The 16,111-nt window shown below is 43.5% G+C and overlaps 1 protein-coding gene across 2 annotated transcripts in view; it reads left to right on the top strand.

Moving 5' to 3' along the window:
• carm1 (coactivator-associated arginine methyltransferase 1) overlaps nucleotides 1-8,065 on the top strand; it is a 54,190-nt gene extending 46,125 nt beyond the window's left edge. For both annotated transcript variants that reach the window (XM_067973105.1, XM_067973104.1), the window contains one exon: nucleotides 4,447-8,065. In XM_067973105.1, the coding sequence (XP_067829206.1) occupies nucleotides 4,447-4,589 (143 nt within the window). In that variant the 3' untranslated portion in view covers nucleotides 4,590-8,065. The remainder of the gene's footprint in view (nucleotides 1-4,446) is intronic.
• Nucleotides 8,066-16,111: the final 8,046 nt, after the last annotated feature.

Below are 16,111 nucleotides of genomic sequence, written 5' to 3'. Positions count from 1 at the left end.
GAGCAGGATGGGCAGACTGCACCCAGGAGCCGAATGTGCAATGAAGGGTTTGGCTGGTCTGCTTGAAACGATACACTTTGCACAGGGCTGAACTGAACTATCAGCTGTTGAATGGTTAAATGCATTATCTGAACACCAGCTGTGTCACAAGTTTAACTGTGCACACTCTCTACCAGTGCACTTCAAGTTTTGGTGTCCACGTTAATCCCTGAAACACTGCAAAACAAAAAAAAAATACAATATTTCTCTCCTTTCTCTTCCCCCCCCCCCCCCCCCCCCCACACACACACACACACACACACACACACACACACACACTTTTTCATTTATATATGGCCTAACTCTAAATTGAGGTGCTAGACCTAATAGTTCAAAGAACTGCAGTTTCAGATAATCTACCTGGACACCATAAGTGCCACTTCTTAGAGAATGGCAGGTTTGTTGTTTCAGACTATGTGGGCATGGGTGGACAGTGCTGTCAGTTCCTGCTTTAGACAGGAGATAATTAACTGGCATACTGAATTATGAAAGCTGAATATTGCAAACTGAAATGCTTGTACAGCTGTACACTGCTGGGGAGGGAGGACTCCAGGCTACTGTCATGTTGACGTAACCTTTTCATGGTGAGCAGAGGCTGATTCTGCCATGGCTCTAGGAATGCTGTTTTACATTATCCCCCAATGCATGGTTGTTTCCTGAAGCTTGTCTTGGCAACCAGGCTTGTCTTTGCTTCTAATCTGTGCAGTAAAACACAAATTGGGTAATCTGCCATTTAATGGAATCTTAAATGTTCCTCCTACCAGTCAGACCCCATTTCCCAGGTCTTGGTCAATACCACTGATTGAAGCCTGGGATTTATTTTGATTGTCTGATGCCCGCTGTATTACCCCTGCTACTTAATGGTGTACAGGTAGTGACCTTGGGCTTTTAATTTTATCTTAAACCACAAGTATCGCAAATTTATTCAGTATGGTGTCTGCATCCATTGTGACATTGAAGTCCTCCCTCAATACTAAAGTGGTAAATGGGTAATAGATTAAACTCTTAAATTTGGATTCTAAACAGAATATGCTGAAAATACACAGCAGTTCTGTCATCCCCCTGAAAGGGGACAAGATAATTTGACATTTCTGGTGTAGACCATTTGTTAAACCGAAGTGTTAACTCGCCCATTCTCATCATAGAGGCTGATGGGTCTGCTGTATATTTCCAGCATTTGCACCTTGGCCTTCTATCTCTGAAATTTGTGTTGATCTCCCTGTGCAAGTGTATCTCTATCTCTCTATCTCTCGCTCTCTCCTGCGATACAGACCAGCTCTTCAGTGTTACAGCTATAGTTCCAACCCTCCCAGGGGATCCTCGACACTGAAGATGCTGTAACTCAGAATTGGTTGGTACTTTTTAATAATGAAGTGCCAACTTCTGCCACTCGATGGGTCTGGTGTGCTTGGTAAACTCTGGTAAACTTTTGTTAACAAAGCATGCCAGAGACCTGGAAGTGCCAGAAAAATCAGTACAGTAGAGTCTTTCTCCTTTTTTGACTCCTCCAGTACTGTATTGGATCCCCTGCAGAGGAAAAAATGGCTTTGAGTTGGAATCTTGGCTGTAAAGTTGGCTGTTTATGACGTTGATGGGATTGTTTTGTTCTCCGCATGGCTCATCATCTTCCAGACTCCCTTCCCTTTAGGAATTCCATTGGCAGCAGGCTGCTACGGGTGCCTGGAGCCGGATTTCTGTCAGTAAGGTTCATAGCATGCTGGTAACTATGCAGTGTTGATTAAAGGCCCTGTGTCTTCCCGTAGCTCATGGTGGGTATATGCGTCGCTATTGGAAGAGTCTGGGCTTCCAACAGCGACAGGAAACAGTGAATGGGTGTGTCCAAAAGACATGATCCCCTGAGCATTGGTCCATTTTGGGCGTTATTTTTTATACTAACAAACAAGATGACAGCACAGGGTCTTTAACACACACATCTTTGTTTTTGGCTTAGAGAATTCATCTCTCTGTTTTTAAAAAAAAAAAAGAAAAACAGTGCAGAAAATAAAATAAGGTGTAGTATTGCTTGCCATTTTAGTAACTGGATCATCCCATCCTTACCTAATCTGGCTTGGGGGAGTCCTTTAAAATCTGAAACCAACTCGACCATCAAAGATGTCTTGAGGTTACCCTCTCAACGAGGAAACCAGTCACACATCAAATACTAGAAGGTTGTCTTTTTAAGCTGCTGAATAACAGGATAATTTTTGTAGGAGACACATAGGTTTCTCCCCACCCCCCCTCCCCCACCTTCCCTCCTTAATCGAAATGTTGAAGCTAATTGTAGCGTTTTTTTTCCCCCTACCTAACAGTACAGAACAGGAATTGATCAGCACGACCCACTGCCGCACTGTGCCTTGCCGTTATCCTATGAGCCACTGAGAATTTTTTTTTAACATAACTATCGGGGCCTGCATACTGACATTTGAAACACGGGACAGATATGCAATTTCATAGTTGCTGACATGGCACTGAATCTGAATACTGAAATTTCCCCATCTCCCTTCGCCCCACCCACACTACTGGCAAAATAATTAATTTATTACAAGCATATTACTGTGTGTGTCCATGCAACTTCATTGCAAGTGGATGCACCAGCAAAATAGCTTGGGGGGGGGGTGGGGTCTCAATGCCTCTTAGTGCTCTTGGATGACAGTAGCATTCCTGCAGCATTCAGAAATGGGATTAGATTTATTTATTTGTTTTTCATGGTGCTGTTAACAGAAATGGCTGCATTATTTTGATATAATGGGACCTGGTTATAAATTTACACCAGCTCTCTTCCTGACCCCCCAGCACAAGCTACATTACAGTTTGACTCTCCCAGGTTGGTGTACGCATGATAAGTTCTTCCGTGACTGAATTAGATACTCCATTAAACCCCTTGGCCCTCAGAGGTTTACTTTTCATTTATCTTCAGTCATTTCACAAGTGGCAAAGCTTGGCACAAACTGTATGTTTCACATCTGATTGGGATTAAAAGGATGTAATTTAACCCAAATGGAAGAGGATCGTTCTGTCAACTTGTTCAGAGAAATGCTATCTTGCCATAACCCTTCGAGACTTCAGTGTTTCTGCACCAAAACACAATCCAGCATGACTTTGATTTCCCAGCTTTCTAAAATAAATTGTGAAATACTCGTGCTCAATCTGTTGTTCCATGTAGTACACCCTCTTTTTAAAGCTGCATGTCCACAGAAGTACTCCTTAAAAGGGCTGCTGGGAAGAAATTGAATCAGTTTGCAAAGCTTGAACTTTCATTTTTTTTTAACATTAATGAGCATTCCCGCAGTGTCTGATCCTGTAGCTTTCACATTTTCACTGGCCAGTTACCCTGTGGAATCACAACCTCATGGTTATAGTGTTCTCTAAATGTTGCTATTTCCAGTAACTAACTTGCTAAAAATCGTTTTTGAATTGCATGTAGTTTGTGTATTTTAATCATAAGTGTTAAGATTTTGTTTAAAACCAAAGAGGGTTGGGTACTATAGTGGACCTCTGGGCTAGGGAGGGGGAAATGACCACAGTTCCTGCTCCTGTTCACTTGAAGTGACCCCATTTGGAAGTGCGCGTGCAATGCCGAGGAGAACAGGAATCGGCTCAGCTGTGATGTCCATCTTTCTCCCCTTCGCTGCACCCCTGCAGACACTCTGTCTCAGACTGCACGTTAATGAGTGCTCGGGTAAGGTAGTATAGAGCAGCCAATTCCCAATGAATCGAACCTTAGCCGGAGTCAACTCTCGAGGGAAAAGAGAAAATTGGCACAAAAATCTTTTTCAAAAATCTAGGTTTATGCCATCTGGGCTTCATATTGTTGACACCTAAATCTAGCTTTGTGCTAGTAAGGGGGTTAACAGTGTTCAATATCACATGGACAGGAACAAATTTATATACCAGATATGCATCAACTAAAAATGTAGCCCTGAGTGGGATTGAGTTTTTATGTTTTTCTGAAGGGAATAGTGTAAAGGAATGTGCTGTCACTGGTGCCTTGTGATCACCATTGGTTTTCTGCAGCAAAGGCCTTCTCTCCATCTTCTCCCCTGACTGGCAGGATTGTCTCAGTCTTGATTCATCTCTATGGCTGTTTTCAGTGCTGTGTCTATAGGCTCAATTGGGATGGCTTGTTTAGTCTGGTGATTCGCCTGACCCATCCACTGTCCCAGCCACGGTAAATGGGTTGAGAGCTGCAGACAGTCCTAGAGGGACATGCGCTTGGGAATCCAGCCGCCCTACTGCTTGAGCAGTCAGCTAGCTGTCTGAATCTAGGAGTTTGCTGCAAAAGGGGATGTGTTTTGAAAGTTGGGTAAGGACATTAGTACTCAAAAGGATTGAGTTGCCTTTAAAATGTAAGGATTCTTACCTAGAAGCCCTGTGTTTATGGCTGTTCTTTGTTCTGTTCTGTTTTAGGGTCTTCAACTGGTGGACAAGGTGGAGTGATTGCCAGTAGCAGCCACTATCCAATCAACAGTCAGTTCACCATGGGTGGCCCTGCCATCTCCATGGCTTCTCCAATGTCCATAAGCACCAACACAATGCACTATGGGAGCTAAGAGTTCATGACACCGCCTCCGACCTTTTGAACTGACACTTCTGAGAGAAAAAAAACCAAATGCAGATTCAGTTCCCTCTCCCAAAAAAACAATCTCTATGAACTGTCCAAATTCATTGTCCATGGATTTAGCAAAGCCTGGGGGTGTGTGAGTGTGAGTGTGAGTGCGTGTGTGTGTTTTGTTTTTACCATGGAAGTGACAAACATGCAAATTCTTTGATACCAGACTTGTAAAGTTTTATATATTTAAAAAAAAGGGGGGGGTGAGGGGGATAATAAATGCTGTCTGATCCTGCGATTAGAGCCTGTAGTCAATAGATTTCCTCCCTAGTTTGTCTTCTAAAAGTGCTGCAGATAGTGATATTAACACATCTTCCAGTACAGATTTTTCAGTGTGATGGGGCAGATGGCTGATGGGAGGTTTTTTTTAACCTGGTATGACCTTGTCTCTCCCCTCCTTCTCCATTTTCCCTAACCCCCCCCCCAAAATAAACAGATCACTTAAGGGTTTTAGGTTATTAGAGACCGTCAGTTGGAAGTTTTGAAAATGACGATTACTGAGTTTGGGTGTGAACGTACTAAATATTCTAAATGTTTTGGATATTTAGACATTTTTGGTTTAAAGTTTTGGGATTTATTTTTTTAAGAAAGACAAGTTCCTTAAGTACCAATAGACTGGGTGGGAAATGCTCTTCCGAACTCCCTATGAAACTGTAATGAGTGAGAAGCTTCCAGGTTCCTTTTGTGGAGGAACAGTGTTTTTGCAAAACTGGTGGGAGTTTTGTAGCTGTAGTAAAGGAATGGAATCCAAATGTTTGAGTTTATTTTCCTGTTCTTGGTGCCTGTCGGATTTGCTTTTGCCTGCCTGCTTTTTTTTTCTTTTTGACAATTTTGCAGGATCTCCTTAAAACCAACAATGCTAGCCTGGTAGAACCAGTGCTGTTTGTGGAGTAGCTGAGAACTTCACAGCGGCAAACTGTTGCTTATCAGTGTGAAGAGCAACGGTGCACCAGCCATCTCTCCACTGGATCCAACACGAATGGGACTCGGTAACACTTTGGTTCTATTCCGACATGCTGACTTTTATATTAAAGAGGGACTGGCGGTCACCACTACGTCTTTGCCTTTCTGTCTGACCGTTTTATTTCTCAGTGCTACACGTCCGGCGCTATTTTGAAACGCTAAAACTAAAGTGGCGAAGCAGTTTTGAGTCTTGAGTTGAAACTGAACTGGCAGTAGGCCAGTGACCTGTGGTGCCAGTACTGCTGCTGCTGCTCTTGGAATGGTAGGTGCCATACTCGTGATGAAACGGATCTGACTGCTTCGGTGCAAACTTTTCTGTGTACACGTTGGGTTTTGCCTCCCTATACATGTCAGAGATGCTGCTGAATTGGGGTAGACGTGCTCTCTAGCAGTGGGACACCATGGTTAGGATATGGGATGTTGTACTCCACGCTCCAGGTAAATTTAACTCTAGTTGCGCGCACCCTCCTATAATTAATTTCCAAATTTGTAGATTGAAGGGAATGAATACTTCGCTTTTCTATCAGGTCTTATAGGGAACGAAACTGTTTTGCCAGCATTTCCTGATTGTAACTCGCAACAATGTCTGTATATTTCCATTGAAATAGTTGTATTATTGCTGGCAGCAATCTCTGATAGACGGAAGAATTTCTTTAAACTCTGCAGATTGACTGTAGATTCTAGGTGTCTTGTCATACAAGATGTTTTACTTGGAAGAGGTGATTCAAGCCAACCTGGTTCCTTTCCTTTCCAAGATCTTGTGCCCTGACTCTGGTGAGTTCTTCGGCTGCTTTCAGGTTTCAAATGTTCATTAATGCTTTTGCTTTGTGCAAAAAATATCCAGCAACACAAACAATTGAATTGAATTGGGGGGGTGGTGGGGGAGAAAGGTGGGGAGAAGGGAGAAAAAGACTATTGGTTTCCCTGTATGGTTCAGTGTGTGTGCAAGGGGACTCAAAGTTGCTGTAAACGCTGATGGTCCTGGCAATTTTGTATTTGATATAGTGACTTAAGATATTGAGGAGCAGGGTAAAGTTGAGATGAACTGGTCAGCTATAGCTTTAGTTGTGTGTGCGTGTGTGTGTGGAAGAACTTCTGCAATAAAACCTTGTCTTAAGTCATCTATTTTCCTTGATGCCTTAATACAACAATTGAAGGTGTACCCAGTAGGAGGTGTTCCTTTACCTGCATTTTTACCTGCAAATCTAGTATATGACACAATTAGCAAGAGCCCCCCCACCACCCCGTGTGGACTGGAGTGGGGGAGAAAAGAGAGGTATTGGTTGTGCTTCTGTGCAAAGTGAGTTTACTTATATTGCAGAAGTTTGTGCGGGATATCTGGCCAAAGGCTGAATTATCTGTTGCTTCATGCACAAAAGATTGACTGTGTTTCTGGCCCATTTTTAAAAAGCTTCTGGAGCTCATGAGTGCCATTGAGATTCCAGTTTTATTCTGTGCAGGTGACCGTTTCATTGTTCACAGGATGGATGTTTAAGTTTTCACTTATGTGAAGTGATTGTCAACTGGGACCGTAGGTTTCATATTTTAACCTGAGCTTAAAGTTCAACAAGGAGCTAGACATCCACAGAACACTCTCAGGCTTGCTTTTGGAGGGTCATTTTAACAAATTTGCACCTAAAAGTGCATGAATTATGGGTCTCTTGCACTGTTACAGTAACCCCTGGGGAGACAGTGGTTCTTCAAGGAGGGTTGACTATAGGAAGTGTGGGATCTAGTCTATCAGCATAGAAGCATTGCTGTACAAACATCAGCAATGACACATGTGAATGTTCCTTTAGGTTGATTTTTATTTTTATTTTTGGAGCAGAGGAGTGTTAACTGTTTACAGTCTGGAGAAACATTCTGTTCTATCGTTTGCATCTCACCGGGTTGAATCCTAAGTAACTCTTCACTTCAATTCTAAAACACTGCATGCAGATGCTGCTGATTATTTTGAAGGCTATGAAGAACAGTCCGGTGAAGTGAAGCATCTCCCTCCCTCCTGGCCCCAGTAAGATTGGCACTATTGACTTTGTTGGTGTGGTTGCCTGGGACTGAGGTATTAGTGTCTGACTGTTAACACAAGTACTGAGAGCAGTTTGGAGCAACATGCTGCAAACTTTCTGCTGTTTGAGCACCTCTGTAAAGGGCGTAGCTGTGTCGATGCCATCTTCTTGTAGAAGGATCGTCTGATGAGTTAAATTGAATTTCTTTGCACTATGTTAATATTCACTGCTAGTCTAGCACCATCATTATTTGCTTTAGTTTCTCTTTTTCCTCCCCACCCCCTTAGTAATGTTCAACCAGTGACTGTTTTTACCCGCCCCCCCCCCAAAAAAGAATCAATTACTACAGCTCCCAGAGAGCAGAACATTTGGATTTTAGTGCATACTGACTGAGCACTGCCTTTATTGCACAATTGTAAACAATTTTACAACACCAGGTTATAGTCCAACGATTTTTATTTGAAATCTACAAGCTTTCGGAGGCTTCCTCCTTCCTCGGGTAAATGTCAGGAGCTCCTTGAAGCCTACGCATTGAGTATATCAATGTGTAGGCTTCAAGGAGCTCCTGACATTTACCTGAGGAAGGAGGAAGCCTCCGAAAGCTTGTAGATTTCAAATAAAAATCGTTGGACTATAACTTGGTGTTGTAAAATTGTTTACAATTGTCAATCCCAGTCCATCACCGGCATCTCCACATCATGGCTTTATTGCACACTGACAGGAGCCCGAGAGAAGTGAATCGTGCCTCAGGGCAGCTAATGCATCCCACAAGTGAACTGTAGTACCATCCATTAATGACTAGTGGATAAGACGATTGTAGTCTCCCTGCCCCCCCCCCCCCACACACACACACTCTTCTAGTCCTAAACTATGACCTGAATTGCTAGTCCTGTACGTGAGTATATGGAGTGCCTGTATGTAGAGACCAGCCACACCTATGCAGTGTCCAGATTGATCTGATGCGAGGTAAATATGCAGCTATCAGTACGTTTTCGGTTTTGTGGTTATAGGATCTTTCAGTTGATACCACACATCCTCCAGTCACCTGGGGGGTTGTTTGTGGGGGTGTGACTTTTTCCTGGATTTAGTTTTCAGTTTAAATCCCCATATGATATAACTTGTCTTTTTTTTGCAACCTGGAATGACTTCTGTACAGTCGGGTGGTCCTAAGCTATTTGATGCATAATGTTTCTACTCCTAAACCACACACCTCAGCTTTGCCCATCATGTGCTTGCTTGACCTGGACAGCAAACATTATTGTAGTGCTTCTTCTGATGGGTCAAACCAGCATTAGTCTATTAAGGGCTGCCTGATTTAGACTGTTTGTGACTTCTTAACCCATGCCAATGGGGAGGTGGGAAGGGAGAAATATATAAAATTTATATTCAGACAAGCCTGAAACTAAACATTGGCATCCATTGGAATCCAAAATGCTCTGCTCAATATATAGAGAATACTTCTTATGTGATGGTCAGTTATTGGAGTTCTGTGGTGTGGAACTCTCGAGCTATATAGGCACGATTGAGTTGTTGACTGTGCACAGCTGAAGGAACACTTGCAGTGTATTGTCAGGTTTATTGGAGTGAACGATTGCTGAATCTTGGCACAATGTGTGCAGCCTGTAATTCTACAACTCTTGCGCCAGTGGTCCTGTGTCAGTGTGATCCCTAATTGAGTATTACAGAGCAGGCATGACTTCAACAACATCAGCCGTGACCTCCTCAATTAGGCAGCTTTTGTAGAATATTTCTACAGTAAAAAGGTTTTAAAAAAATTAAGAGTGGGTAAGGGTTTAATGTGATAAATTATCACAGCGATGGCTGACAGCAAGGATAATTGATCTGCGATTAGCTGGGCAGGTGTTACAGTGTAACTGGTGAAACTTGAATGGAGCAGTTCAGAGTTACTAATGTGGATCCCATTTGAAAGCTTGGGATTATCCTCGTGTAATTGGTCCCTTTTTGTAGTCCTTGTACAACCGCTTGCAGCTGGGCTTGTGGGTAAGCGAGCTGTGAACAAATACTTTGGAGAGTTGTCAGCACCGCTTCACACTCGCCTGACGAACTGGACTCTGGTGAGACTGCCCTTGTAAATTTTTTTCCCTGCACCATTGGTATAATGTACCAGGCAGAATTTTTATTCTGCATTTGAACTTTTGTGGTTTAAAATCTTCTCCTACTTTACAAATGAGGCTTGTTATTGACCCTGAACTATTCTGGTTAATCCATTTACAGCTATCCTGATCCAACCCTTGCTAGAGGATTTTACCAACATGTAGTTTAGTGTTTTAGTGTAATCTAGAAATGTTTCTGTAGAATGGGTAGACCTTTGTTCATCTGTGTTGTGTGTAGATTTTATTACAGCGACATGAGATTGTTAGACCATGTTAGAAAATCATAATCCTGTAATACATGAATTATCAAATAAAACACTAATATTACATGGTTTGTGAGTGTTCTTTATTTGATTTTACTCTTCCCCTGCCTTCACGCTAACTCCAAATGGGAGAATGCAGTGTTCTGGGTGGGGTTTCTTCTGTAGCTGCTGATGATGCTGATCTGTGATCAGTCAGGAGATATGTCTTTACAAACCAGGATCGCTCGTGGCCTGCATTTTGCGAGGGAAGACTAAATCGCCTCCATGTGTAGCACTACCAGAGACTAGTGATGTCAGAACGGCCACTAAGGGGGGGTGGCATTTGAAACTTACGCCCTAACTCTCCTAAACCTCTGATTAGATGGCCGAGTGGGTAAATGGGCTATCCTGTGTGGTACTGAGCTTCACAGATGAGGATGGTTGCAGGTTCGATCACTGCTCAGCCATAGTTGCAGAAGAGACATGGTTGACTCCAGTGCCCCTGGGTGAAGGGTAAGAAGTTTGGCCATGGTTTCCAGGATTTCCATTGACTCCTGTAAAGTGGACACTAGGTAAGGACAGGACGATGCTTACTCCTCTCCTTACTTCCTCCCCTACCCCTCCATTTCCCCCCCCCCCCCTTTCTTCATGCATGAGGCTAGACAGTAGCTACCACAGGGATGTATCCCAGCATGAGTTGGTGCCCTAAGGATAAAAGACATGGGTGCCTGGTAACAGAGCACATAATTTACTAATGTATGCCTTGTACAGCAAATCTGTATTAAATTTCACCTAAATATGGAGCTCCTGAACTTGTCTAGATCCCCCTGTGAGTAAGACTCTTACAGCAAGAGAGGACAGTGTTAATGTAAGTCACTGCTGTGCCAGTTAGAAAAGAGGGCCCAGTACATGCTCTACAGGCCAAGCGCTGCTTATGAGCTCCCTTTTTAGATGGTGCACACAGTGCCTACCAGGCCCTGAAAAAGGCTGCTCCCTGATAGTTGGATTTTGACTGATCATGTATAAAACTTGCTTCAAACTGGTGGTGTCCTGAACAGAAAACTAACTGAGTAACCTGCTCAATTCTGTGAAATGAATAGAAACTCAGCTTTGGCAGGCCAGGCCATTTTCAGTGAGTTCTGGAGATTCTCAGAAGCTATTTTGGCAATTTAGCAAGTATATCAGTCTGTGACTGGAGCTTAACTCTCACTTCAGCAATAATCAGATCCCAGAGCTGTCAACTTTACAACCTCCTTATGCTGATGGAACCAGTGCACTAGCTACCACTACTTTCCCAGCCACTGCATGAGGGTATGGCAGTATAGTAGTAGTATGATACTGGACTAGCAACCCAGAGTTTGAGTTCAAATCCCACTGTGGCATGTTGTGAAATAGAATTTAATAATTTGTGGCTGCCATGCTTTTCTTTTAAATACCTGGTTCACTGAAGTGCCACTCAAATTGTGTGTGTATGGGGGGGGGGTCCAGTTTCTCCACCCCCCCCCCCCCCCAAAATGGCTATGGGGATAAAGTACACCCAATATAGACCTGAGCCATAAACTACAGGAATGTTTTATGTTAAAGTGCATTAGGCTGTTTCTCAACATTAAATGTGCTTTAGAAACACATAGTTTAATGTTTAATGAGCTGACTATTATTTCTAACTGCTCGTCATGCCTTGCTAATGGATAAAAATGTGCAGATATGGAGATCTTGGCTGTGATGCTTCACCCAGCTGATTGGTCCTGGATAAGCTACTAAAATGGCTGGTAATGCAATGGCAGCCAAGCGTGAGTCAGAGAGAGACTTTATCAATAATCGTGCAACAAGTAAGGTCAAAGCAGGAAAAAAATGGCAAAAAGTTAAAATTAAAGGCTCTTTATCTGAATGCCCGGAGCAATTGTAACAAGATAGATGAATTAATTTCACAAATAGAGATAAATGGGTTTGACCTAATAGCCATTACAGAGACCATTGGACAGAGTATTAATCATGAAATAATAGGAGCTTGTAACAAAGGAAATTCAGTCATCATGGGGGACTTTAAACTGCAAATAGACTGGACAAATCAAATTGGCAGAGGTAGTTTAGAAGACTAGTTCATGGAATGTATTCCAGACTGTTTCCGAGAGCAATATGTCATGGAACCAACCAGGGAACAGGCTATTTTAGATCTTGTATTATGCAATGAGATAGGGTTAATTAGTAATGTCACAGTAAAAGAACCTCTGGGGAACAGTGATCATAATATGATAGAATTTCACAGTTTGAAAGTAATGTACTACAGTGAAAGTAACATACTAGAGTCTTAAACTTAAATAAAGCCAATTACATAGGTATGAGGGGTGAGTTGTCTAAGGTAGATTGGGAAATTAAATTAAAGGGTTTGACAATTGAAAAGCAATGGCAAACATTTAAAGAAATATTTCAATATTCTCAACAAACATACATTCCATTGAGAAATAAAAACTCCATGGGAAAAGTGATCCACCCGTGGCTAACTCAAGACGTTAAGGAGCTTATTAGATTGAAAGAAGAGTAATAAGCCTGGGGATTGTGTGAGTTTTAGAAACCAACAAAGGATGATGAAAAAAATTGATAAAAAGGCAGAAAATAGAATATGAAAGTAAACTAACAAAATATAAAAATAGATTGTAAGAGCTTCTACAAGTATGTAAAAAGGGAGAGAGTAGCAAAAGTAAATGTTGGTCCCTTAGAGGCTGAGATAGGAGAAATTATAATGGGAAATCAGGAAATGGCAGATGTGTTAAACAAATATTTTGTATCTGTCTTCATGGTAGAAGACACAAAGCATACCAAAAATAATGGGGACCCAAGGGGTGAGAATGAGAAACTTAAAACAATTAATAGCACTAAAGGACAAGGTACTGGACAAACCAATGGGACTAAAAGCTGACAAATCCCCTGCACCTGATGGCCGACATACAAGGGTTCTAAAAGAGGTGGCTGCAGAGATAGTAGATGCATTGGTTATGATCTTCCAAAATTCTCTAGATTCTGGAACGGTCCCAGTGGACTGGAAGGTAGCAAATGTTACCCAGCTATTCAAGAAGGGAGGGAGAGAGAAAACAAGGAACTGCAGGCCAGTTAGCCTGACATCGGTCATCAGGAAAATGCTGGAATCCATTATTAAGGAAGTGGTAACAGGGCACTAGAAAATCATAACCTGATCAGCCAGAGTCAACATGGTTTTATGAAAGGGAAATTGTGTTTGACATTTATTAGAATTTCTTTTTAGGATGTAACTAGCAGGGTAGATAAAGGGGAACCAGTGGATGTAGTATATTTGGATTTTCAAAAAGCATTCGATAAGGTGCCACATAAAAGGTTGTTACACAAGGTGAGGTCTTATGGGGTTGGGGGTAATATATTATCATGGCAAGAGGATTGGTTAAAGGACAGAAAACAGAGAGTAGGAATAATGGGTTGTTCTCAGGTTAGCAGGCTGAAACTAGTGGGTTGCCACAAGGATCAGTGCTTGGGCCTCAGCTATTTACAATCTATATTAATGCCTTAGATGAAGGGACCGAGTGTAATGTATTCAAGTTTGCTGATGATACAAAGCTAGATGGGAAAGTAAACTGTGAGGACATAGAGTCTGCAAAGGGATATAGACAGATTAAGTGAGTGGGCAAGAAGGTTGCAAATCGAGTTAAATGTGGGGAAATGTGAGTTTATTCACTTTGGTAGGAAGAATAGAAAAACAGAATATTTTTTAAATGAGAAATTATTATATGTTGGTGTTCAGAGAGACTTGGGTGTCCTCGTACAAGAAACACAAAAAGTTAGTATGCAGGTACAGCAGGCAATTAGGAAAGCAAATGGCATGTTTGTCTTTATTTCAAGGGGGTTGGAGTACAAGAGTAGGGAAGTCTTATTACAGTTGTACACTGCTTCAGTGAGACCTTACATGGAGTACTGCATACAGTTTTGGTCTCCCTGTCTAAGGAAGGATATACTTCCCTTAGAGGTGGTGTAATTTTTTTTTTTTTTTTATTCGTTCATGGGATGTGGGCGTCGCTGGCAAGGCCAGCATTTATTGCCCATCCCTAATTGCCCTCGAGAAGGTGGTGGTGAGCCGCCTTCTTGAACCGCTGCAGTCCGTGTGGTGACGGTTCTCCCACAGTGCTGTTAGGAAGGGAGTTCCAGGATTTTGACCCAGCGACGATGAAGGAACGGCGATATATTTCCAAGTCGGGATGGTGTGTGACTTGGAGGGGAACGTGCAGGTAGTGTTGTTCCCATGTACCTGCTGCTCTTGTCCTTCTAGGTGGTAGAGGTCGCGGGTTTGGGAGGTGCTGTCGAAGAAGCCTTGGCGAGTTGCTGCAGTGCATCCTGTGGATGGTACACACTGCAGCCACAGTGCGCCGGTGGTGAAGGGAGTGAATGTTTAGGGTGATGGATGGGGTGCCAATCAAGCGGGCTGCTTTATCTTGGATGGTGTCGAGCTTCTTGAGTGTTGTTGGAGCTGCACTCATCCAGGCAAGTGGAGAGTATTCCATCACACTCCTGACTTGTGCCTTGTAGATGGTGGAAAGGCTTTGGGGAGTCAGGAGGTGAGTCACTCGCCGCAGAACACCCAGCCTCTGACCTGCTCTCGTAGCCACAGTATTTATATGGCTGGTCCAGTTCAGTTTCTGGTCAATGGTGACCCCCAGGATGTTGATGGTGGGGGATTCGGCGATGGTAATGCCGTTGAATGTCAAGGGGAGGTGGTTAGACTCTCTCTTGTTGGAGATGGTCATTGCCTGGCACTTATCTGGCGCGAATGTTACTTGCCACTTATGAGCCCAAGCCTGGATGTTGTCCAGGTCTTGCTGCATGCGGGCTCGGACTGCTTCATTATCTGAGGGGTTGCGAATGGAACTGAACACTGTGCAGTCATCAGCGAACATCCCCATTTCTGACCTTATGATGGAGAGAAGGTCATTGATGAAGCAGCTGAAGATGGTTGGGCCTAGGACACTGCCCTGAGGAACTCCTGCAGCAATGCCCTGGGGCTGAGATGATTGGCCTCCAACAACCACTACCATCTTCCTTTGTGCTAGATATGACTCCAGCCACTGGAGAGTTTCCCCCCTGATTCCCATGGACTTCAATTTTATTAGGGCTCCTTGGTGCCACACTCGGTCAAATGCTGCCTTGATGTCAAGGGCAGTCACTCTCACCTCACCTCTGGAATTCAGCTCTTTTGTCCATGTTTGGACCAAGGCTGTAATGAGGTCTGGAGCCGAGTGGTCCTGGCGGAACCCAAACTGAGCATCGGTGAGCAGGTTATTGGTGAGTAAGTGCCGCTTGATAGCACTGTCGACGACACCTTCCATCACTTTGCTGATGATTGAGAGTAGACTGATGGGGCGGTAATAGGCCGGATTGGATTTGTCCTGATTTTTGTGGACAGGACATACCTGGGCAATTTTCCATATTGTCGGGTAGATGCCAGTGTTGTAGCTGTACTGGAACAGCTTGGCTAGAGGCGCAGCTAGTTCTGGAGCACAAGTCTTCAGCACTACAGCTGGGATGTTGTCGGGGCCCATAGCCTTTGCTGTATCCAGTGCACTCAGCCGTTTCTTGATATCACGTGGAGTGAATCGAATTGGCCGAAGACTGGCTTCAGTGATGGTGGGGATATCGGGAGGAGGCTGAGATGGATCATCCACTCGGCACTTCTGGCTGAAGATGGTTGCAAACGCTTCAGCCTTGTCTTTTGCACTCACATGCTGGACTCCGCCATCATTGAGAATGGGGATGTTTGCAGAGCCTCCTCCTCCCGTTAGTTGTTTAATTGTCCACCACCATTCACGACTGGATGTGGCAGGACTGCAGAGCTTTGATCTGATCCGTTGGTTGTGGAATCGCTTAGCTCTGTCTATAGCATGTTGCTTCCGCTGTTTAGCATGCATGTAGTCCTGAGTTGTAGCTTCACCAGGTTGGTACCTCATTTTTAGGTACGCCTGGTGCTGCTCCTGGCATGCTCTTCTACACTCCTCATTGAACCAGGGTTGATCCCCTGGCTTGTTGGTAATGGTGGAGTGAGGAATATGCCGGGCCATGAGGTTACAGATTGTGGTGGAATACAATTCTGTTGCTGCTGATGGCCCACAGCGCCTCATGGAT

This window comes from Heptranchias perlo, chromosome 37, assembly GCF_035084215.1.
Source record: "Heptranchias perlo isolate sHepPer1 chromosome 37, sHepPer1.hap1, whole genome shotgun sequence".
NCBI classification, from domain to species: Eukaryota; Metazoa; Chordata; class Chondrichthyes; order Hexanchiformes; family Hexanchidae; genus Heptranchias; species Heptranchias perlo.
Note: the sequence above shows the minus strand (reverse complement) of the source record. Positions and strands in the feature narration are given on the sequence as shown.